The 24,563-nt window shown below is 40.8% G+C and overlaps 1 protein-coding gene across 2 annotated transcripts; it reads left to right on the top strand.

Moving 5' to 3' along the window:
- The first annotated feature begins 2,018 nt into the window (after positions 1-2,018).
- On the top strand, positions 2,019-21,941 carry LOC118938870 (uncharacterized). 2 transcript variants are annotated; one of them, XM_090201395.1, is made up of 13 exons: positions 2,019-2,597; positions 2,964-3,025; positions 3,935-4,083; positions 4,472-4,600; positions 4,746-4,857; positions 4,942-5,008; positions 5,107-5,153; positions 7,333-7,514; positions 7,649-7,762; positions 15,481-15,767; positions 15,873-15,971; positions 20,778-20,856; positions 21,664-21,941. In XM_090201395.1, exons 1-13 carry the CDS (start codon positions 2,590-2,592, stop codon positions 21,673-21,675), a joined length of 1,347 nt encoding a protein of 448 aa, XP_090057521.1. In that variant the 5' UTR covers positions 2,019-2,589; the 3' UTR covers positions 21,676-21,941. The 2 variants fall into 2 exon arrangements, with proteins under 2 accessions (XP_090057521.1, XP_090057522.1); XM_090201396.1 differs by having other exon boundaries at positions 2,205-2,428.
- The last annotated feature ends 2,622 nt before the right edge of the window (positions 21,942-24,563 follow it).

The raw sequence follows: 24,563 nt of genomic DNA, 5'->3' as shown, positions 1-24,563 counted from the left end.
AAGGACTGTTGTCAGAAAAGGGGAACATACAAAACTCAACGCACATAGTCACTATCTGCTATCTCTGTGAATGTGAATGCCTTTTATGTAAGTAGTGTCTCAGAGCTACTGTGAAAATGCTAAACTTAGATCTTTTTAACCATTTGTTTACACTTTCTTCAGTCACGTTACCTAATTGGCTAGCTGCAGTATCATTCATAACAATATTCATAACACATTTAGGCAACATCTTTCATAATGAGTTTTCAAAAAATAGAGGTCCCCTTAATTAAAAAATACAGTCAATCAACGAAACAGCGGAGCAAATCATTGGTGCACAATGATGTCATTACTTTTTGTCTTCAAATCGGTTTCTTTCAGTCAATACGTCCCGCGAAAATGACCCATCATGTTTGGTTGTGTTACAAACAAACCAGTTGATTGCAGTGAAACCAAACATGACTGGAAAAGTCACGTTTTGTGTGTGTATTTACCTAGAATATGTCGTCGAAAATGGAATGAGACGGAATTTGTGACACAAGTGGTTCACAAAATGTTTTGTGTTAGGCTATAAAATGTATTTTATCAAACAAAAAAACATTAATTGTGTAACAATGAGCATTGGGATTGCAAACAGAGGAAGATCGTCAAAGGTAAACAATTTATTTAATTGCAGTTTGTGATTTTGTTAGCCTGTGCTTGTTGAAATAATTGTTTTTTATGGGGCTCTATCCTCAGATAATCCCATGGTATTATTTCGCAGTAAATCCTTTTTTAAGTCTGACAACGCAGTTGGATTAGCAAGATTCTAGGCTTTCGAAACATGTGAGACACTTCTATTTTCATTAATGTGTAATATGACTATTTATGTAGCGATCACCATATGTTGTAGAATTTCAGCCCGCTACCGGGTTCCGTGCACAGAGAGGTTAACAACCTCAACGCGCGAGTAGTTTTAAAACGGCCATTGACGTGGTTTCTGAATGTAAAATGTGGTCCACTTGTTGCTCCTGCAATATTGTTACGTCCGTTGTTGGAATGAGACCAAGGTGCAGCTTGGTAGGCGTACATTTTAATTTATTAAATGAACACCGAAAAAGAAGAAAAAAAAGAAATGTAACATCTACTAAACAGCACATTACCAAAAACAACATCCCACAAACTAAGGTGGGAAAAAAGGCTGCCTAAGCATGATCCCCAATCAGAGACAACAATAGACAGCTGCCTCTGATTGGGAATCATACCAGGCCAAACAAAGAAATAGGAAAACTAGAATTCCCACCCAAATCACAACCCCGACCAAATAGAGAAATGAAAAGGCTCTTTTAGGGCGTTTTTTTTTTTGCAAACAATTTTCTTCCTTCATTTACATGCACTATAATTTTTACGTGTAAAACAGAGAGAGAGAGAGAGAGAGTGACCTTACTTAAGGTTAGTGTGTGTCTGAGCGGTTTTCTCTGTGTCTTCTGTCAGAGCAGGAGATGTGTTGTTAGAACTAGCAGGTTGTTGATGTGATTCTAGTCTGTCAGAACAGGAGATGTGTTGTTAGAACTAGCAGGTTGTTGATGTGATTCTAGTCTGTCAGAGCAGGAGATGTGTTGTTAGAACTAGCAGGTTGTTGATGTGATTCTAGTCTGTCAGAGCAGGAGATGTGTTGTTAGAACTAGCAGGTTGTTGATGTGATTCTAGTCTGTCAGAGCAGGAGATGTGTTGTTAGAACTAGCAGGTTGTTGATGTAATTCTAGTCTGTCAGAACAGGAGATGTGTTGTTTGAACTAGCAGGTTGTTGATGTGATTCTAGTCTGTCAGAACAGGAGATGTGTTGTTAGAACTAGCAGGTTGTTGATGTGATTCTAGTCTGACTGATAATGAGAGTGGGCAGGGCTGAGGCTTTTAGGACACACCCACTAGTGTAGAGAGGAGGACATGGGCTGGTTGCTGTTCTGCAGTACCTCATCATTTCCTCATCTCTTCTCCTCACATCAACTCATTTCACTCCTCCTCCTTAACAGTGACTAATCCAAGCCAGAAGCAAGAGCAGATGCTCTGAGCTTCACTACCAAGACCAAGCTACTACTACTACTGTCACTGTGTTTCTAGCCAGCTCAGGTACTCTCAACATTCTCTGATTCTGAGCTTCACTACCAAGACCAAGCTACTACTACTACTGTCACTGTGTTTCTAGCCAGCTCAGGTACTCTCAACATTCTCTGATTCTGAGCTTCACTACCAAGACCAAGCTACTACTACTACTGTCACTGTGTTTCTAGCCAGCTCAGGTACTCTCAACATTCTCTGATTCTGAGCTTCACTACCAAGACCAAGCTACTACTACTACTGTCACTGTGTTTCTAGCCAGCTCAGGTACTCTCAACATTCTCTGATTCTGAGCTTCACTACCAAGACCAAGCTACTACTACTACTGTCACTGTGTTTCTAGCCAGCTCAGGTAATCTCAACATTCTCTGATTCTGAGCTATCCTACCAAGACCAAGCTACTACTACTACTGTCACTGTGTTACTCTCAACATTCTCTGATTCTGAGCTACACTACCAAGACCAAGCTACTACTACTACTGTCACTGTGTTACTCTCAACATTCTCTGATTCATGTACAGGTAATGTGCTACGTTACAGATGGAGCTGCTCTGTTATGTCATGTTAACTGATGTCACTTAAAAGTTAATTTGTGTTTTGTTTTGTCATGTTATGCGATATCATTTTAAAATGAGTTATGTTAAATGCATAATGTAGGATTCTAGTTCAATGACTGGAAGTCTACAGGTGTATTAGCAATGCTACCGTACCTGTAGACTTCCAGTCATTGTGCTACTGCTAGATAGCATTTGCTCGTGAAACAACCACTACCTTCCTTCCTAATGCACACGGAGACATTAAAATGGTATCCAGGATCCCTGTAACACTATTAGAGGTTGTTAAATGTAGAGTTGTTATGTAAAGTAATATCATTGTTTCCTCTGTAGGTCGGTTGGCAGAATGTCTCTGTTGCTTTGTTGTATAGTGATGGCTCTGCACCTCGCAACAGGTGAATATGAAACTTGAAAAACAGACGGTGTGTGTAAACAGTTAAAATGATTGATAGAAAACACCCTCTGTGTTCTGTTAAAACACTTTTTTATTTAACCTTTAGTTAACTAGGCAGGTCAGATAAGAACAAATTCTTAACCTTTAGTTAACTAGGCAGGTCAGTTAAGAACAAATTCTTAACCTTTAGTTAACTAGGCAGGTCAGTTAAGAACAAATTCTTAACCTTTAGTTAACTAGGCAGGTCAGTTAAGAACAAATTCTTAACCTTTAGTTAACTAGGCAGGTCAGTTAAGAACAAATTCTTAACCTTTAGTTAACTAGGCAGGTCAGTTAAGAACAAATTCTTAACCTTTAGTTAACTAGGCAGGTCAGTTAAGAACAAATTCTTAACCTTTAGTTAACTAGGCAGGTCAGTTAAGAACAAATTAGTATTCTTTAGTTAACTAGGCAGGTCTGTAATTAAGAACAAATTCTTATATACAAATTGTTATTTATTTAAACAGGTAACTCTTTTTCCACAATATAGGAGGAGGTACAAAGCCATAAAACTTAAGTTTTTCCAGCATCAGACTATGAATGATAACGTCAAAGGCCACACTGATGTCTAACAAAACAGCCCCCAAAATCTTTTTATCATGAATTTCAGTCGGCCAATCATCAACCATCTGTGTAAGCATCGTGCATGTTGAAGCGTGCTGAAAGTCTGTTGTCAATTTGTTAACAGTAAAATAGCATTGTATCTAGTCAAACCCAACTCTAGATGCTATAAAGTATTTGAGGTGCAACTTGATCTAGCTTAGTTTGCACTTTTGGGATTATTCCATTAATTGCTTCCAATGTACCAGGTAAACTAAGTCAAGCACAGCTCTTGAACAGTACATACTGTCGGTGTGTGTTGTTGTTCCAGGGCTGGATGCTGCCCCGGGGGTGGCGAACACTACAGAGGAGGAGGTGGAAGGGGTGGACTCCCAGTCACCATGCCCAGCCGGGTGGCATCAGAATGAGCATCGCTGCTTCTCCTTCTACCCCGTCTGGGCCACCTGGGCCACTGCAGAGGTAACTCTTGTAATTGGGAGAGACTGAGAATCTAAAGGTCAACTTGTTCTGTTGCTGTAGTAGAGTTGGTTAGGCATTGATTTAGGGCAATTCCATGGTAAAAGAATGACGCTAAAATCTGATTTTTCACATAAAATGTTATACTTTAAAATCTAGTTAAATTAAAAACTACTACTACTACTAGTACTACTTCTGTCACCAATACTACCACTTCTACTGCTGTCACTACTACAACTATTACTATTTCACAACCATTGATACTTCAAGACAAACAGACATTTAATTCAGGAAATTTCCATTTCTAGCCTGCATTGATATTTGCTCCCTGAGGTACTGCCAGGGCTTTAGCTCAGTGGGCTAACACAGTGTTCTCTGACTGTCCCTCTAGTTGTACTGCTCCCAGCACAGAGGGAACCTGGTGTCTGTTCACAGCCCGGGTCAACAGGTGTTTGTCCAGGATCTGGTAAGGAGACACACAGACCAGCCGGTCTGGATGGGAGGCTACGATGCAGCTCAGGTACACTGGGTCAATAATTAATCTGTCAGTCTGTCAACCAGTCTGTCAAATGTCTACAGTTTACAGAGGCAAAAGCTCAATGTACTTTCTGTTTAAAAACAATGAAGTGGTTTCAATCCATCAATCAATGTGTTTCTGTGATAAGGAGGGGATGTGGCTGTGGAGTGACGGCTCAGCTGTTGACAGTTTCTACTGGGAGGAGGATGAGCCCAGTAACTCTGGACAGGGGGAGAACTGTATGGAGCTACACACTGGAGGTACACACAAACACACACACACACACACACACACACTCTCTGAGCACATTGAAATAACTGAAGTGAGATTTGTCTTGACAACAGGTGGGCAGGGCTGGAATGACGTGTCCTGTGCAGAGCTGAGGTTCTATGTGTGTTCTATGGAGACAAGGTAGCAGGTCTAACAGTCTTGTATCTGGACATGTTTTATACAGGCACCATATTAAAACTCAATTACATTCATGTCTTTTTTATTTCATTTTCTTTTAGATCTGGTTTAGCATCATTGCCAAGTCAGAAGAAAAAACACGAGAGAGGTAGGAATGTCTTGGCCCATTGCCTCGGATAGACTAAGCTAGGAAGCTAGGATATGCATATGCATGGTAGTATTTGATAGAAAACACTCTGAGAGTTTCTAAAGCTGTTAAAATAATGTCTCTGAGTATAACAGAACTGATTTGGTAGGCAAAACTATCTAGGAAATTTGTTTTTTTGAGGTCAAAATGCTTTTCTATGGGAAAGCCAAATGATTAGGATTGCAGTTCCTATGGTTTCCACTAGATGCCGACAGTCTTTAGAAATTGTTCAATGTTTTTTTTATGGGAAAAATTAAGAAGTGATCGTTTTCTTATCTAAGTGTCACTCAGAAGGACTCTACAATTTTGGTGAGCGTGAATGACTCGTTGTTTTTCTCCAGTATTGAAAACAGTTTATTCCGTCTTAAATTCATCGATTATTTACATATTAGGGTACCTGAGGTTGGATTAGAAACGTTGTCTGAAATGTTTGGACCAAGTTACTTTTTACATTCCTTTGTAGGCATGTTGGGTGAGTTCAAACTGGTGTATTTCTGAATCAAACGCGCCAAATAAAAAATATATATTTTTGGAGGGGGGTATAAAGAAGGACTTTGTGTAACTGGGACATTTGGGATTGCAAAAAGATGAAGATCTTCAAAGGTAATCGATTCATCTGCTTTTTTGGAAAATGTTTTTAAGAAATTAAGCAAGTCAATGTGGAAAATTTCAAGAACTTTGAAAGTTTCTTCAAGTGCAGTCGCAAAAACCATCAAGCGCTATGATGAAACTAGCTCTCATGAGGACCGCAACAGGAATGGAAGACCCAGAGTTACCTCTGCTGCAGAAGATAAGTTCATTCGAGTTACCATCCTCAGAAATTGCAGCCCAAATAAATGTTTCACAGAGTTCAAGTAACAGACACATCTCAACATCCACTGTTCAGAAGAGACTGTGGGAATCAGGCCTTCATGGTCAAATTGCTGCAAAGAAACCACTACTAAAGGACAACAATAACAAGAAGAGACTTGCTTGGGCCAGAAACCACTACTAAAGGACAACAATAACAAGAAGAGACTTGCTTGGGCCAAGAAACACGAGCAATTGACATTCGATTTTAGATTAGATTAGATTTTAGATTATTGGTTCCAACCGCCGTGTATCTGTGAGACGCAGAGTAGGTGAATGGATGATCTCTGCATGTGTGGTTCCCACCGTGAAGCAAGGAGGAGGAGGTGTAATGGTGCTTTGCTGTTGACACTGTCAGTGATTTATTTTGAATTCAAGGCACATTCAACCGGCATGGCTACCACATCATTCTGCAGTGATACGCCATCCCTGGTTTTCACTTAGTGGGACTATAAAGACCCAACACAACTCCGGGCTGTGTAAAGGGCGATTTGACCAAGAAGGAGAATGATGGAGTGCTGCATCGGATGACCTGGCCTCTACAATCACCCTACCTCAAACCAATTTGGATGATTTGGGATGAGTTGGACATTGCTCAAGGCCTGAGCTACAGGCAGTTAGATGTGTGTATGTCATTACAGGCGAAATTGAAAAAAAACAGGTGGATCCTTATTAAAGAGGATGAGGTTTTCTAGGAGGATAAAAAGCTTAATTCCAGATCGGTTCAACATGTTTGAAAGTTTGTAAGGGCATAGCATTCGCAAGTACCAACATCATCAGCTGTCCTCTTCAAAATGTCAGATTGTTTAGAGTGAATAGAATGTTGGAAGTCAGATTTAAAATGGGAGATTTAAATCAAGGGAGATTTAGAATGTTGAAGATATCCCGTTAAAGAGGAAGAGGATTTCTAGAATAGCCTGAGTAAAAGGCAGTTTACTTTGGGCACCACAGTCATCCAAACTTCCAAATACTGCCCCCTATCCCTAAAAAGTTAAAGTAATGAGTGACGGCCATTTCTCTTTGCTTATTTGAGCTGTTCTTGCCATAATATGAACTTGATCTTTTACCAAACAGGGTTATCTTCTGTATACCACCCCCTACCTTGTCACAACACAACTGATTGGCTCAAATGCATTAAGAAGGAAAGAAATTCCACAAAATGTGCTCAAAATGTGCTCAGAGTGTTGAAACAACAGGGTTTTTTTATGATCTGTTTTGGGTTTTGTACTAATCATTGCTAAACTGTACCACAGTAGTGGTTGTGAACACTTCCCCTCCCTCCCTTCCCCAGAGTTGGTTGAAGAGGTGAGTATTTATGACGTCCTGTGGGAGACCAGTGAGAGAGTAGCAGATGAGATCCTCTACTCAGCCTTCCTCAGAGGGATGTATTCCAGACGTCTGCCTGCCCGCTGCTATGCTGACTTCTGCCACCAGGAGGTGCTATACCTGGACAGAGTCATCCCCATGCTGCGGGTGAAAAGAAAATACATCAAATTAAACCAATACCGCAAAGATTTACTTACTATGACTGTGATACGTGGTTGTTGTTCCCAGCCATCTTAAGATAAGTTGCTCTGTATAACAGTGTAAATGTGTGTATGAGCCAGGTGCTGATCAGAACAGTCCAGGGTCCTCCAGACATCATGCTGTTTCTCCAGAGAACACATCAACGCTACCAGGAGTCTCTGAAGGAGGCCCAGAACCAAACTCCACCACACCTGGTAAGAAGCTCTTATAACAATCACCTTTTAAATGTATACTTTAATATACAATTTATTAGGAAAAACAACTAGAACGTAGTAGGTGATTTATCAATTCAGTAAACCTTCCATAAACGTGTTCAATGACCCCTATTTGACCTTTTTTTGTTTTGGTTAAATTCATGTTCAATTTCGGTTACCCAGGTAACCCAGGTTACCCAGGTTACCCAAGTTTTAGTGTATTTAGACACGCCCCCAAAACAGAAATCTCTTATTTCTTTTCTGACTTCCTTTAGTTCGTTCACTTCATAGTATTTTAGTATTACAATAATATTCCCTTTAGCTCAGAGTGACTTAGTAAGTACATATAATTTTCAGACTTCTTTTCATACTATTTCCCTGGGGGAATTGAACCCACAAGCCTGGCGGGTTTTTAGATAATTATATATATTTTGACCGTGTAGCTCAGTTGGTAGAGTGTGGCGCTTGCAACGCCAGGGTTGTGGGTTCGATTCCCACAGGGGGACCAGTCTGAAAACGTATGCGATTAAGTCACTCTAGATCAGAGCGCCTGAAAAAATATATAACGTTCTTCTTCTATATGATTGAGAAAAATGTGTTGGTAGGACAAGCCTATGTCTGTTTCTCCTGTTGGGAAGAGAATAGTTATGGATAAAAATCTGCCGGAAGGACAATTATGTCAGTGTTTAATACAAATGTGATGTGACTGAAAAGGGTATTTAGTTGCCTAAAAGGCGCCAACCTTTTTCGGCATTTTGACAATTCGTCTAATTCATTATTCGAATGACAATTTTTTTTTTCAATTTAAAGTTTTATTGTTTTTCAATCAACCAACAGAACACATCCACATTCACAGATGCGACAGGCTTTAAAAAAATAAAAAATAAAAAAATAATAATACTTTTGAAAAAATAAAAATACAATTAAAATGAATGATAAAGTCAAATAAAAGCATTTATTTTTCTTAATCTATATATTTTCCTTGGTACATACATTCATACACACATACGTACGTACATACATACGCACATATACATACACACACACACACCTACGCACACACAAAAACTAAATTAAAATAAAAACACACAAAAAAATAACAAAAAAAAACATATAACACTTGCAGGTTCTTATCAGCTATTTCAAGCATTCGCTGAGACGACGGGCCAATAATTCGTTTTTAGGTTTTAGAGTACCTTACACAACATGTATCTGCGCATTTCCCTAGTCACCCCGTTCACTCTGTCCAGTTTGAAATATAGTTGAATAGTGGAGACCAGAGTCTATCAAACTTGGGCTGTCTCTTGTGGAGGTCATAAGTGAGCTTTTCAAGAGGAAGAAAGTCAACAATCTGGTCGATCCACATTTTAAATGTAGGAGGGGTATTAGAGGCCCACAATAGAATAATACATTTCTTAGCAAAGTATGTAATAGTCATAAGCAAATTTTCTCTGTCAGGATCAAGAACAAAGTCCTGCTGGGCATTAAGAAGATAGATACACGGGGTCATATCAAACTGTACATCTAGTATTTTGTGTGCAGCAGTATGTACAGATCTCCCTACAGCTCCAAAATACATGCATATAGGTTCCACTTTCAGAGGTACATCTTTTACAGTTAGGAGACATATCTGTTTTCATTCTATGGAGTCTCAAAGGAGTATAATAAAATTTGTACAAAAATTTGTAATTAGATTCTTTCATTTTTACACTGGTAGAGGAGCAGTATACCCTGTCGCAAACCTCCGCCCATAACTCATCACTGATAGTCAGACCAAGGTCCTTTTCCCAGATTATTTTCAAAGGAGTAAAGGAGGAGCTTCCTTTCTCAGAAAGGAGTCTATAGATGTAAGATATTTTGCCTTTAATGGATTGTGCTGTGACAAGAAGGGTTTCAACTTCATTCAACTGAGTTCTAAACCTCCTCTTGGAGGTAAATGAGGAAATTACATGTCTAATTTGAAGATATTTAAAAAAATGGGATCTTGGCACATCGAATTCACTGCAGAGCTCTTGAAAGGATTTCAGTGTAGTGGTTTTCTGATGAAATAGGTCTGAAAAGGTCCTGATTCCTAGAGTATGCCAAAGATTAAAGTTGGCATCCCTCAGGGCTTTTGGCAAGTCTGGGTTGCCTACTATAGGCGAGTGAGAACATATTTGGGAGGAAATGCCCAGGTATTTCTTACAGTCCCTCCACGCTAGTAGGGTGCTGTAAATCGCAAAGGTTTTGGCTATGTTGCCCACTTCACTAAAGTTATTAATGAATATAATTGAGCTTAAGGGCAATGAACCACAGGATTGGGCTTCTATCTGAATCCACGTTGACTCTTGTCTGTTTGTGATCCATGTTAGCATGTTGCGGATTTGGGCAGACCAGTAGTACAGTTGAAGGGATTCTCTGCCTCTAACCCTATTACAGGGGCTGAGTCACTGGCTTTACTGGGGCTCTCTCATGCCGTCCCTGGAGGAGGTGCGTCACCTGAGTGGGTTGAGTCACTGATGTGGTCATCCTGTCTGGGTTGGCGCCCCCCCCCCCCCCTTAAGTTGTGCCGTGGCGGAGGTCTTTGTGGGCTATACTCAGCCTTGTCTCAGGATGGTAAGTTGGTGGTTGAAGATATCCCTCTAGTGGTGTGGGGGCTGTGCTTTGGCAAAGTGGGTGGGGTTATATCCTTCCTGTTTGGCCCTGTCCGGGGGTGTCCTCGGAGTGGGCCACAGTGTCTCCTGACCCCTCCTGTCTCAGCCTCCAGTATTTATGCTGCAGTAGTTTATGTGTCGGGGGGCTAGGGTCAGTTTGTTATATCTGGAGTACTTCTCCTGTCCTATTCGGTGTCCTGTGTGAATCTAAGTGTGCGTTCTCTAATTCTCTCCTTCTCTCTTTCTCTCTCTCGGAGGACCTGAGCCCTAGGACCATGCCCCAGGACTACCTGACATGATGACTCCTTGCTGTCCCCAGTCCACCTGGCTGTGCTGCTGCTCCAGTTTCAACTGTTCTGCCTTATTATTATTCGACCATGCTGATCATTTATGAACATTTGAACATCTTGGCCATGTTCTGTTATAATCTCCACCCGGCACAGCCAGAAGAGGACTGGCCATCCCACATATGCTCTCTCTAATTCTCTCTTTCTTTCTCTCTCTCGGAGGACCTGAGCCCTAGGACCATGCCCCAGGAATACCTGACATGATGACTCCTTGCTGTCCCCAGTCCACCTGACTGTGCTGCTGCTCCAGTTTCAACTATTCTGCCTTATTATTATTCGACCATGCTGGTCATTTATGAACATTTGAACATCTTGACCATGTTTTGTTATAATCTCCACCCGGCACAGCCAGAAGAGGACTGGCCACCCCACATAGCCTGGTTCCTCTCTAGGTTTCTTCCTAGGTTTTGGCCTTTCTAGGGAGTTTTTCCTAGCCACCGTGCTTCTTCACCTGCATTGCTTGCTGTTTGGGGTTTTAGGCTGGGTTTCTGTACAGCACTTTGAGATATCAGCTGATGTACGAAGGGCTATATAAAATAAATTTGATTGAAGGGCAAGACCACCTTTAGATTCAGGTTTTGATAAAGTGGAAAACTTGATCCTAGGTTTTTTATTGCCCCATATAAATTTGGTGATGCTTTGGTTAGTTGTTTTGAAGAAGGAAACTGGGAGATAGCATGGGAGCATCTGAAATAAGTAGTTTAGTCTAGGGAGGACGTTCATACGGATTACATTAATTCTTCCTACTAAGCTAATTGGGAGGGAGATCCAGGTTTGGAGATCGTTCTTGATTCGATCCAGGAGTGGAAGATAATTTTCCTTAAAAAGGCTATTCAGATCTGGTGTTATGAAGATCCCGAGGTATTGAAACCCGTGTGTTTTCCATTGGAAAGGACAAAGTGTCTTCATAGAGCTGGTGAGTGTAATATTGAGAGGGCAGACAGTGGATTTGTTAAAATTAATCTTATAACCTGAAAACTTGCCATACTGAGCAATTGTGTCTAAAATGAGAGGGAGGGATTTCTCAGGGTTGGATATGTAGAGCAAGACATCATCCGCGTAAAGCGAAATCTTGTGCTGCAGGCCACCTGCAGAAACACCCATAATACTTGGATTGCTCCTTATCAGCTCTGCCAGAGGCTCCGCCCCCAACAAGTAGAGCAGCGGGGACAGCGAGCACCCTTGTCTTGTGCCCCGTTCCAGAGGGAATCTGTCAGAGTTCAGTCCATTAGTAGTCACCATGGCATTTGGATGAGAGTATAGTGATTTGATCCATTTGATAAAATTTGGGCCCATATTGAACTTTTCTAAGACTGAAAACAGAAAGCTCCACTCCATCCTGTCAAACGCCTTCTCAGCATCCAGTGAAGCCAGCAGGACAGGGGTCTTTTGTGCGTTTACTTGATCAATAATATCAAAAAGACGGCGAATGTTATCAGAAGAGTATCTGTCTCTAATAAATCCAGTTTGGTCCGCTTTTATTATTTTGGGAAGAAGAGTGTTTAGTCTTTTGGCGAGCAATTTGGTAATTATTTTATAGTCAAAATCCAACAAGCTTATGGGCCGGAAGGACGAGCAGGATAGGGGGTCCTTGTCCTTTTTTAGCAACACTGTAATGCGAGCTGTGTGCATTGAGTCTGGGAGAACTCAGTTTTTGCAAAAATCCTCCAGCATTGGCATGAAGATAGGGCTGAGCTGGGGCCAAAAAGCTTTGTAGAACTCTCTGGGGAATCCATCTGGGCCTGGGGACTTGATCCTAGGTGGCATGGAGGTAATTGCCTCCAGGATCTCCTCAGGAGTGAAGGGGGAGTTGAGATCTTCCTGGTCGGTCTCTGATAGTTTAGGTAGCGAGATTCCCTCTAGGAAAGAGTGGAGTTCTGCCTCTGTGTGTTTTCTCTCAGAGGTATATAGTTTGCAGTAAAAATCATGAAAAGTTAAATTGATATTTTTTGGGTCATATGTGACCTCGTCCTCTGCTGTTCGGATAGCCATGATTGTACGCTCTGACTGCTCCTTTTTTAATTGGTAAGCAAGCAATCTACTGGGCCTATTGCTATACTCATGGTATTTCTGTTTAGTAAAGAAAACTTTTTTTTTTATCTCCCGAGTGTAGTCCAAATTCAGTTTGGCTTTGGCTGCTTTAAGATGACTCCAGGAGGTGCTGTCTAGGGATTGTTTATGTATTTTTTCACAGCATTCCAGCTCCCTCTCAAGATCTAGCCTGTGTGCTTCCATTGCTTTTTTCTTAGAGGAAGCATATGCAATTAGATGACCTCTTAGTGTGGCTTTAGCAGCGTCCCACATTGTGGCCGGAGAAACAGGAGAGTCTTTATTGTCTTGTGTGTAGTTGTCTATCCATGTAGTTACCAATGTATGGAACTCGTCATTTGATAGCATGGAGGTGTTGAATTTCCAGCTCTTTGACCTCGGGATGTTTTTGCAGAGGTCCAAGCGGAGGTGGACAAAGGCGTGATCTGAAAGTGCTATGGGTCCGATTGTACATGTGGCTGAATTTATGAAACTCTTTGGGATAAAAATGTAATCTATACGGGAGTAGGTGTTATGGACATTAGAGTAGTATGTATAGTCCATAGATGAGCTATTATTCTCTCTACAGATATCTATCAGTCCCATCTCTTTAGTAAGAGAGTTCAACATCTTTGCAGATCTAGGATTTGTGGTGGGGACTTGAGATGATTTGTCTAGGGTTGGGTTAAGGGTACAATTAAAATCTCCGGCCACCACGCCAAAGGAGACACAATGCTCATTGAACAGGGTTATAATTTTTGACATGAAGGCAGGAGTATCTGTGTTAGGGGCGTATATGTTTAATATAGTAATTGGTTGACCATATAGTGACCCAGTTATCAAAATAAATCTCCCCTCCGGATCAGATATGTTTTTGTCAATTATGAATGGAACATTTTTATGGATAAGTATGGCTGTGCCTCTACTGTTTGATTTGAAAGATGAGAAATACACCTGTCCCACCCAAGCTCTGCAGAGTTTGGCATGTTCAGCATCACAGAGGTGTGTGTGTCTCTTGTAATAGCGCAATGTCTGCTTTTTCCTTTTTTAGAGCACATAGTATATTTTTTCGTTTTATTGCATGTCCTAGACCATGGCAGTTCCATGTCAATAGATTTAAGGTACTAGTCATCGTCATCGAGCAGTAATCGAACTTTAGTGCAAGTCATCGCTGGGTAAAAGTGGATAGTAATTACAACTGCGTTCACATAAAAGGAAAATAAATGGTGTACATGAAATAATAATCTCTGAACACCCCAGCCGAGTTCCCAAACAACTCGACACATCCCGTTGGATCTATTACCAGGATTTCCAGGATTGTCACCTTGCCCCCTATCGCACTGAGCTGAGAATTAATGGCATCTAATTTAGTGTTTAGTTCTGTACGTTGGGATCTCAACTCAGAAAGGATGTCTTCGACAGAGTGCGAGGTTGGCATTCGTTGTGCCTCGTGGGGGAGCGGGTTCTCTTGCTCCTGGCTAATGGCGCTAGTTTTTTCTGAAGCTAGCTTCTTCTTGGAGGCTTTTTCCGTCGCTAATACTCGAGTCCGGGTAAAAATGTCACCTGTAGTGTCGCCTTTAGTAGCCGCCATGACTTTTTCTTACTAAAGCTAAATGAGTGTGAACTTGGAGTGGAGGTAAGATTAGGAATTGGAAACTACTTGTGCGGAGCTCTTAGTTCATGCGGCCATCTCGTTCAAGGGTCACCTTATGCCTAGTCACTTTACCCTGCCTTCATGAACATACTGTATCAACCTCAAATACATTATTATTATCTATCCTTATGCCCAGTCACTTTACCCTGCCTTCATGAACATACTGTATCAACCTCAAATGCCTGGTACCTCTGAACATTGATCTGGTACTGTTACTCCCTGTATATAGCTCCACATTCATCTGGTACTGATACTCCCTGTATATAGATCCAGATTGATCTGGTACTGTCACTCCTGGTATATAGATAAACATTGATCTGGTACTGGTACTCCCTGTATATAGCTCCACATTGATCTGGTACTGTTACTCCCTGTATATAGCTCCACATTGATCGGGTACTGGCACTCCCTGTATATAGCTCCACATTGATCTGGAACTGTGTCGTGGAAATTTCCTTAATTACCAAATGATGAGAGAGCAAACCACACACCAGTCAGAGTTATGCTTAATCTTCACCTTGAATAATAATTAAGCTTTTGCAATAGCATTTTGACTTTCAGCAGTTCAGTATCTCTAATGAAAAGAGTACCATTGATCTGGTACTGGTACTCCCTGTGTATTAGCTCCACATTGATCTGTTACTGGTACTTTCTGTATATAGCTCCACATTGATCTGGTACTGGTACTTCCTGTATATAGCTCCACATTGATCTGTTACTGGTACTTCCTGTATATAGCTCCACATTGATCTGGTACTCCCTGTATATAGCTCCACATTGATCTGGTACTGGTACTTCCTGTATATAGCTCCACATTTATCTGGTACTCCCTGTACCTAGCTCCACATTGATCTGGTACTGGTACTTCCTGTATATAGCTCCACATTGATCTGGTACTGGTACTCCCTGTATATTAGCTCCACGTTGATCTGGTACTGTTACTGCCTGTATATTAGCTCCACATTGATCTGGTACTGGTACTCCATGTATATAGCTTCACCTTGGTCTCCCTGTCTCTCTTCCTCCTCCTCTTCATCCTCCTCCTCATGCCTACAGAACCTGTCCTCCATCCAGCCCTCTGCAGCTGTGCGTCAGTACCTCCAGAGCTTCCATGACATTGTGAATGAGGAGCCCATCTACTGGCTGGTGTCTCTGCTGCCCAGAGCCCTGCTCAGACCTTACCTGGCACAGAACCTGCCCCTGGGAGAGAGGACCAGACCAGGCCCCAGCCCCTGCCTCTACCCCTGGCTAAGCCTCTTCCCCTGCCCCTGCTACCAGTGGGGGGGTGAGGACATGAAGCCAGACCAGAGGAACCAGAAGGACAAGTCAGGGACATATTACAGGTATCTTGAGGTTTATAGTGTCTCAACTCCACATTGTTGTGTTTAATCTTGTCAAGTGTGGTGATATTGTGGAGTGACTCTTTTCTATCCTGTCTCTCTCTCCAGGCATCTACTGGAGAAGTACCAGGATGTGATCGACGTCTACAAGGCTGTCAACATCTTCAGAGTCCAGATGATCAACGAGAAGGCTCTCTTCACCTCCAGGTGCAGTTAGCCTAACTTAGGTCTACAGTTAGCCTAACTTAGGTCTACAGTTAGCCTAACTTACGAATGCTGTTAGCCAGGTCCTGCTATCTAAGTCTACAGTTGCCTGGTCCTGCTATCTAATTCTACAGTTAGCCTGGTCCTGCTATCTAATTATACAGTCAGCCTTGTCCTGCTATCTAATTCTACAGTTAGCCTGGTCCTGCTATCTAATTCTACAGTTAGCCTGGTCTTGCTATCTAATTATATAGTTAGCCTGGTCCTGCTATCTAATTATACAGTTAGCCTGGTCCTGCTATCTAATTCTACAGTTAGCCTGGTCCTGCTATCTAATTATACAATTAGCCTGGTCCTGCTAACTAAGTCGTCAGTTAGCCTGGTACTGCTAACTAAGTGTACAGTTAGCCTGGTCCTGCTATCTAATTCTACAGTTAGCCTGGTCCTGCTATCTAATTATACAATTAGCCTGGTCCTGCTAACTAAGTCGACAGTTAGCCTGGTACTGCTAACTAAGTGTACAGTTAGCCTGGTCCTGCTAACTAAGTCTACAGTTAGCCTGGTCCAGTTATCTAATTCTACAGTTAGCCTGGTCCTGCTAACTAAGTCTTCAGTTAGCCTGGTCATGCTAACTAAGTCTACAGTTAGCTAGGTCCTGCTAAACAAGTCTTGCCAGGTCTCCCTCGCAAAACAGGCTCTCAACCCTACGGATCTCCATAGCCTGGTGTCATGACGTTGCCCTCTTTGGGTACAGCAAGCCCCATCCCCCTTTCCCTGTCTTCTACACACAGGCTGCTGTGGTCAGAGAGAGGTCGTAAATTCTTGGAGGAGATTATTTCCTCATGGCCACAGTATAGAGACAGAGTGAATTTTCATTCATTTCATTTTCATAGAGAACAAAGGAATTTCTTCAACCTCACAGAAGTTGAGGTCCCAACAACATTTATGTTCTGAAGAAGGTATAAAAGATCGGTGAAGAATTCAGCTACGAACTGGTCCGTTTGGTACAATTTGGTGAAACTCATGGGAGCCAATACGACCACATTACCATAATACTGTTTATATAATAGCCTCAGATATGAGGTTTACATCTAATTGTTGTATAAGATGAATGAATGAGGATGATACTGTTTGAAATTAGTGTAATGTGATTTTGGACAGTTTAATGAAGGAAACTCCAATTCTCTTTTGAGTTTAACTAAATCAGAGGACCGTCCATGAGCTCAGTAGGGTCGGGCATCCTGGGACAGGCCCTTTTCTGCAACTCCCGAATAAAACCCCCAATTTGAGAATTTCTCAACAGACCATGTTTCTCTCAATCACGAGAGGACAAAGGTTGCAGACCAGCTTACCTCGATAATGAGAGGGCCAAGGTTTGAGTAGATGGCTGAATCTTTTAACCATACCACGTGGTTAAAATCTTAGACTATCGATACTGACAGAATAAGAACAAGTCTTTAATATGAATTACTAGTCTGCAGCTAGGAATTTGGTATCATTGAACGCGAAGACCGACAACTGCCGAAACATCTATTCTATAACCACATGAATGAATGTCACTCTGAACTATCCATTCTAACTACGAGACAGAGAGCGAGAGAGGACAGACACTCTCCAACAGAAACAAACTTTTCAACAGAGACCCCGACAACACACTGAGCGTAAATATACATATTTATTGCAATGGTTAACGAATGAGTGAGCGTTCATGTGCAAAGGATTAGCATTTCAATTGTTATAATTATCAACTGTGTGTTGTCTTATCTCAGTCGACCACCACTTACTTCCCTTTTGTGCACCAAGCCGCGATGCCGGTTTATCCCACTTGGGAAACTCCGTTATCATTTCCTTGTAACTATCTGCTGTTTGTTTAAGCTTCCTAGTTAATTACAGTTAGATGATTAATCAGTTTAATCGCGTAATAATAATTACAGAGAGTCATTTGATAAAGATGAATCTTCAGTTTAATGATAGTAAAGACACAACACTGGGTACCAGTCTATTTTGTGGTAACATTCTACTCCTTGTCAACATAACTTGGCATATGACATGGAGTATAAGAAGTGGAATCCCAACTAGCAAATTTTATTTGCTGAACGTTGTAGGAACATACATTTTTGGTTTACCATTGGTTCTGGGGAGGAAGCCATGACTTTACTGACTGGTAAAACGGAGCGTTTTTTAAACGTTCTGAAAATGGAAGTGAAAACTTAGCCTGTTCTGGGAACGTTTTACTATGGTTCCAGGGAGGTTCTGAGAACGTCTAACTATTGTTCCAGGGAGGTTCTGAGAACGTCTAACTATGGTTCCAGGGAGGTTCTGAGAACGTCTTACTATGGTTCCAGGGAGGTTCTGAGGTTCTGAGAACGTCTAACTATGGTTCCAGTGAGGTTCTGAGAACGTCTAACTATGGTTCCAGGGAGGTTCTGAGAACGTCTTACTATGGTTCCAGGGAGGTTCTGAGAACGTCTAACTATGGTTCCAGGGAGGTTCTGAGAACATCTTACCATGGTTCCAGGTAGGTTCTGAGAACGTCTTACTATGGTTTCAGGGAGGTTCTGAGAAGGCCTAACTATGGTTTCGAGGAGGTTCTGAGAACATCTTACTATGGATTCAGGGAGGTTCTGAGAACGTCTTACTATGGTTCCAGGGAGGTTCTGAGAACATCTAACTATGGTTCCAGGGAGGTTCTGAGGTTCAGAGAACGTCTTACTACGGTTCCAGGAAGGTTCTGAGAACGTCTTACTATGGTTCCAGGGAGGTTCTGAGAATGTCTTACTATGGTTCCAGGGAGGTTCTGAGAACGTCTAACTATGGTTCCAGGGAGGTTCTGAGGTTCTCAGAATGTCTTACTATGGTTCCAGGGAGGTTCTGAGAACGTCTAACTATGGTTCCAGGGAGGTTCTGAGAACGTCTAACTATGGTTCCAGGGAGGTTCTGAGGTTCTGAGAACGTCTTACTATGGTTCCAGTGAGGTTCTGAGAACGTCTTACTATGGTTCCAGGGAGGTTCTGAGAACGTCTAACTATGGTTCCAGGGAGGTTCTGAGGTTCTGAGAACGTCTTACTATGGTTCCAGGGAGGTTCTGAGAACGTCTAACTATGGTTCCAGGGAGGTTCTGAGAACATCTAACTATGGTTCCAGGGAGGTTCTGAGAACATCTTACTATGGTTCCAGGGAGGTTTCTGAGGTTCTGAGAACGTCTTACTATGGTTCCCTGAACATTTTCCTGGGAGGTTTTATTAACACTCAGAGAACAGAAATTACAGGTTATTTTGAGTTTTTTTTTTTTACTTCCTGAAAATGTTCAATGAATATTTCAATAATAGTTTTAATAACAGTGTTAACACATTCTGGGTTAACTTTTTGAAAGTCCAAGCACAAATATGACCAGAGGAGCAACTTTATGTGCTAGAATGGTCTGCATTTCAGGCTCACTACAGTAGAACACATGCATCATCTCATCTTTATGGGATGTTAACACAAAACAGGTCTGGATTTCAGGCTCTCAGTGAAACACTACAGTAGAACACATATATCACATTAACCAGGTAATGTCTGTATTAATGTTAAACGTCTCTGTGATGTTCATCTCTGTATTAATGTCTCTGTGATGTTCATCTCTGTATTACTAGTTGACAGAGTAATATAACTGAGGTCATATATAATGTTGTCTCTGTGATGTTCATCTCTGTATTAATGTTTAATGTCTCTGTGATGTTCATCTCTGTATTAATGTTTAATGTCTCTGTGATGTTCATCTCTGTGTTAATGTTCATCTCTGAGTTAATGTTTAATGTCTCTGTGATGTTCATCTCTGTATTAATGTTTAATGTCTCTGTGATGTTCATCTCTGTGTTAATGTTTAATGTCTCTGTGATGTTTATCTCTGTGTTAATGTCTCTGTGATGTTCATCTCTGTGTTAATGTTTAATGTCTCTGTGATGTTCATCTTTGAATTAATGTTTAATGTCTCTGTGATGTTCATCTCTGTATTAATGTTTAATGTCTCTGTGATGTTCATCTCTGTATTAATGTTTAATGTCTCTGTGATGTTCATCTCTGTGTTAATGTTTAATGTCTCTGTGATGTTCATCTCTGTGTTAATGTTTAATGTCTCTGTGATGTTCATCTCTGTATTAATGTTTAATGTCTCTGTGATGTTCATCTCTGTATTACTAGTTGACAGAGTAATATAACAGAGGTCATATATAATGTTGTCTCTGTGATGTTCATCTCTGTATTAATTTCTCTATGATGTTCATCTCTGTATTACTAGTTGACAGAGTAATATAACTGAGGTCATATATAATGTTGTCTCTGTGATGTTCATCTCTGTATTAATGTCTCTGTGATGTTCATCTCTGTATTACTAGTTGACAGAGTAATATAACAGAGGTCATATATAATGTTGTCTCTGTGATGTTCATCTCTCTATTACTAGTTGACAGAGTAATATAACAGAGGTCATATATAATGTTGTCTCTGTGATGTTCATCTCTGTATTAAAGTCTCTATGATGTTCATCTCTCTATTACTAGTTGACAGAGTAATATAACAGAGGTCATATATAATGTTGTCTCTGTGATGTTCATCTCTCTATTACTAGTTGACAGAGTAATATAACAGAGGTCATATATAATGTTGTCTCTGTGATGTTCATCTCTCTATTACTAGTTGACAGAGTAATATAACTGAGGTTATATATAATGTTGTCTCCGGCTGGAGAGTCCCAATACTTGAAATATCAAATCAATAAATCAATGAATATCTGATGTAATCTAATCCGTCTGTGTAACATCATCCTAGCTGGTTTCCCACTGGTGACGAGGAGGAAGAGGAGGACCAACCCAACCTGTTGTCTGTGGAGTCTGGTCCTGACGTTAGGGTGAGTGATGTATTTATTTATGACATGTTTATCTTGTTTTGAAATAATTCGGGGATTGTGAACATTTTTTATATTTTATTTCACCTTTATTTAACAAGGTAGGCTAGTTGAGAACACCTTTAATTAACCAGGTAGGCTAGTTGAGAACACGTTCTCATTTACAACTGCGACCTGGCCAAGATAAAGCAAAGCAGTTCGACACAAACAACAACACAGAGTTACACATGTAATAAACAAACATACAGTCAATAATTCAGTACAAAAAGTCTATATACAGTCTGTGCAAATGAGGTAAGATAAGGGAGGTAAGGCAATAAATAGGCCATGGTGGCAAAGTAATTACAATATAGCAATTAAACAATGGAGTGATAGATGTGCAAAAGATGAATGTGGAAGTAGAGATACTGGGTGCAAAGGATCAAGATAAATAAATAAATACAGTATGGGGATGAGGTAGTTGGATGGGCTATTTACAGATGTGCTATGTACAGGTGCAGTGATCTGTGATGATTGATAATGTGACTGTTTTTCTTTTCAACATTTACATGTATTTTCTTACACACTACCCCCCCCCCCCCCCCCAAAACAGCTGTTCTTTGCAAACCCCCAATTTAGGCCAGCCCACTCTGCTTAAAGATGGACCGGCCCATCTGGCCCCAAAATTTCCCATGGCCAGTCCGTTTCTGGTTCATAGTGACTCTATTGGGACATTTATGTCAGGAGAGTCTTTCAGATAAGATGTGCTATCTGTCATTGGTCTTGTTTGTCCTGTCCCTTTAATCTGGTTGTTTCTGTCGCCCCCTCCAGGTGAAGCTGTAGCAGTGCAGCTGTAGAATACAGGGGGCTGTGTGTGTAAGGCTGTGTGTGTTGGCTTTCACACTGGGCAGGACTGTTCATCTTGTCAGACATATTCCAATATTCCACTTTTATGTTGGTAACTTCCCCCAAATAACTACTGTTCAGACTGTATTAATGCAATAACATAATGAATGTACACATCTAATAACACATTTAATTATTGTCAACAAAGGAGCTACAATAAAATAAATAACATTTAGGTAATAAAATCATAGAATGAAACTGTGTGAACTGTTCAACTGTATTTTCTTATGGGTATTGCAATGTCAATAATACACAGCCAATAACATTGCTGTGCTCGATCTCAATCAGAAGAATTGCTCTGGCTAGCCAATAAACAGATGGTATTGCTTCCAAGAATTGACCAATCAGAAAAGTTAAGGTTGCCCCACTAGCAGTGGGTAAATATTTGAAAGCTCCATTGTATAAACAATTGTATTTATCCTGTGTGCAAATTTTACATTCATGTTGGATCCACTGATTTCAAACAATTAGAGAATAGTTGTCTTTAATTCTGTCTTTAATTATTTCCTGGATTTACAATCAAAACAACTTGGATAACATTACGGTTGAGATGTTCTTAAATGAATAGATGAAACCCCTCTTTGGGACATGCCAAACATAACTCCTGTTACTTTAACACTTTCACCTTTCTGGGTGTAACGTTGTGAAGTTCCAATCCTGACGAGTGGATTGACAAAAATAGAGGGTTTGGATGACGATGACAGATTTACATGTTGAGGAGCAAGGATAGTTAGAAACCCGATGTTATCTCCTGTCAGATTTACATGTTGAGGATAGTTAGAAACCTGATGTTTTCTCCTGTCAGATTTACATGTTGAGGATAGTTAGAAACCAGATGTTCTCTACTCTCAGATTTACATGTTGAGGTGCGAGGATAGTTAGAAACCTGATGTTGTCTGCTCTCAGATTTACATGTTGAGGAGCGAGGATAGTTAGAAACCTTCCACAAGCTTCCCACAATAAGTTGGGTAAATTTTGGTCCATTCCTCCTGACAGAGCTGGTGTAACTGAGGCAGATTTGTATGCCTCCTTGCTCGCACACGCTTTTTCAGTTCTGCCCACAAATGTTGTATGGGATTGAGGTCAGGGCTTTGTGACGGCCACTCCAATACCTTGACTTTGTTGTCCTTAAGCCAATTTGCTACAATTTTGGAAGCATGCTTGGGGTCGTTGTCCATTTGAAAGACTCATTTACGACCAAGCTTTAACATCCTGACTGAAATCTTGAGATGTTGCTTCAATATATGCACATAATTTTCCTACCTCATGATGCCATCTATTTTGTGAAGTGCACCATTCCCTTTGTGAATTTATGTGGTGGAAAAATATTTATATGTGGGGCGCCATCCTCAAACAATCGCATGGTATGCTTTCGCTGTAAAGCCTATTGTAAATCTGACAGTGCAGTTAGATTAACAGGAAATTATGCTTTCGGACAGTGCAGTTAGATTAACAGGGATTTAAGCTTTTAACCAATATAAGACACTTGTATGTACCTAAATGTTTAATATCCATAGTTTTTATGATTATTCATTTGAATTGCGTGCCCTCAAGTTTCACCGGAAGTTGTCCTGCTAGCGGGACGCCTAGCCTTAACTTTTTATGGCTGCAAGGGCAGTATTGTGTAGCTTGGATGAAAAGGTGCCCATAGAAAACACTCTAAAGTTTCCAAAACTGTCAAAATATTGTCTGTGAGTATAACATAACTGATATTGCAGGCGAAACCCTGAGGAAAATCAAAACAGGAAGTGGCTTCTATTTTGAAAACTCCATGTTCCATAGCCTCCCTATGCTGGATTTAAAGGGATATGAAGCAGATTCCTTTTCCTATCGCTTCCTGTTAAGGATATGGCAGACATATGCCCCCTTTGGAGGGATTGGGTACCCCTAGTAAACTGAAAAAAAAATCTGTCAAAAATTGCTAATATATGCATATAATAATTATTAGATAGAAAACACTCTAAAGCTTCTAAAACCGTTGGAATTATGTCTGTAAGTATAGCAGAACTCACAGGGCAGGCATTCTTCCAAACTAGTTTTTGTGGTCATGAAAGTTGGAGCAACTATGACGTCATCGCCCCCACCCTTCCCAACCAGTTATGATTCTGGGGAGACTTTCTATGTCTTCCACTAGATGTCCTCATTCAGTAGAGCTTTAAATCGTTCAAATCCCGCGAGAATTGGCCCTATGGGAGTGAAATTAGTGCGTGCCATGAGAAAATATGTTGTGCGTTGTGGCGCGAATTGGTCCCAGCCATTCCTTTGTTCCAGCACTCAAGAGAAGGACAGACGATGACCGATTGAATTGAAGTTTGTTTTGTGTGTTTAAAACATCATAAAGCTTGCTTCTGCACTTAGTTTGACCTGTTTAGTCGACATATAATATGTAATTTTGAAGTTTTGATGCGCAACTTTTCCGGACCAGAGGACATTTTGGGTGCATTTCAGCTGATGTTATTAGCAGTAGCTAATACAAAGACGCAAGACTTGAAACCAAACGATGTATTGGGTAAGTATGAAGCCTTCCAGAACATTCTGAATGAAGACCATCGAAGGTAAGGGAATATTTATGCTGACATCTGTGTTTCTGTTGACTCCAACATTACGGAGAAATGTAGCTTGTATCTGAGCGCCGTCTCAGCATATTGAATAGTGTGCGATTTCTGTAACGTTAAAAATAAATCTAACAAAGCGGTTGCATAAAGAAGCAGTGTATCTTTCTAACTATATGTAGAACATGTATATTTAGTCAAAGTTCATGATGTCTATTTACGTTATCTTGCCGCGCTACCTATATTTCCTGCGGACATTTTTGAGTAATTTCT

Source organism: Oncorhynchus mykiss, chromosome 15 (genome assembly GCF_057628025.1).
Source record: "Oncorhynchus mykiss isolate SJ-2025 chromosome 15, ASM5762802v1, whole genome shotgun sequence".
Taxonomy (NCBI): domain Eukaryota; kingdom Metazoa; phylum Chordata; class Actinopteri; order Salmoniformes; family Salmonidae; genus Oncorhynchus; species Oncorhynchus mykiss.
Note: the sequence above shows the minus strand (reverse complement) of the source record. Positions and strands in the feature narration are given on the sequence as shown.

What these genes read in the sequence shown, in the direction of transcription:
- LOC118938870 (XM_090201395.1), top strand. An exon ending in CCACCTGGGCCACTGCAGAG is followed by an intron (nt 4,084 to 4,471) that starts GTAACTCTTGTA and finishes CTGTCCCTCTAG; the next exon opens with TTGTACTGCTCCCAGCACAG. An exon ending in ACCAAACTCCACCACACCTG is followed by an intron (nt 7,763 to 15,480) that starts GTAAGAAGCTCT and finishes TCATGCCTACAG; the next exon opens with AACCTGTCCTCCATCCAGCC.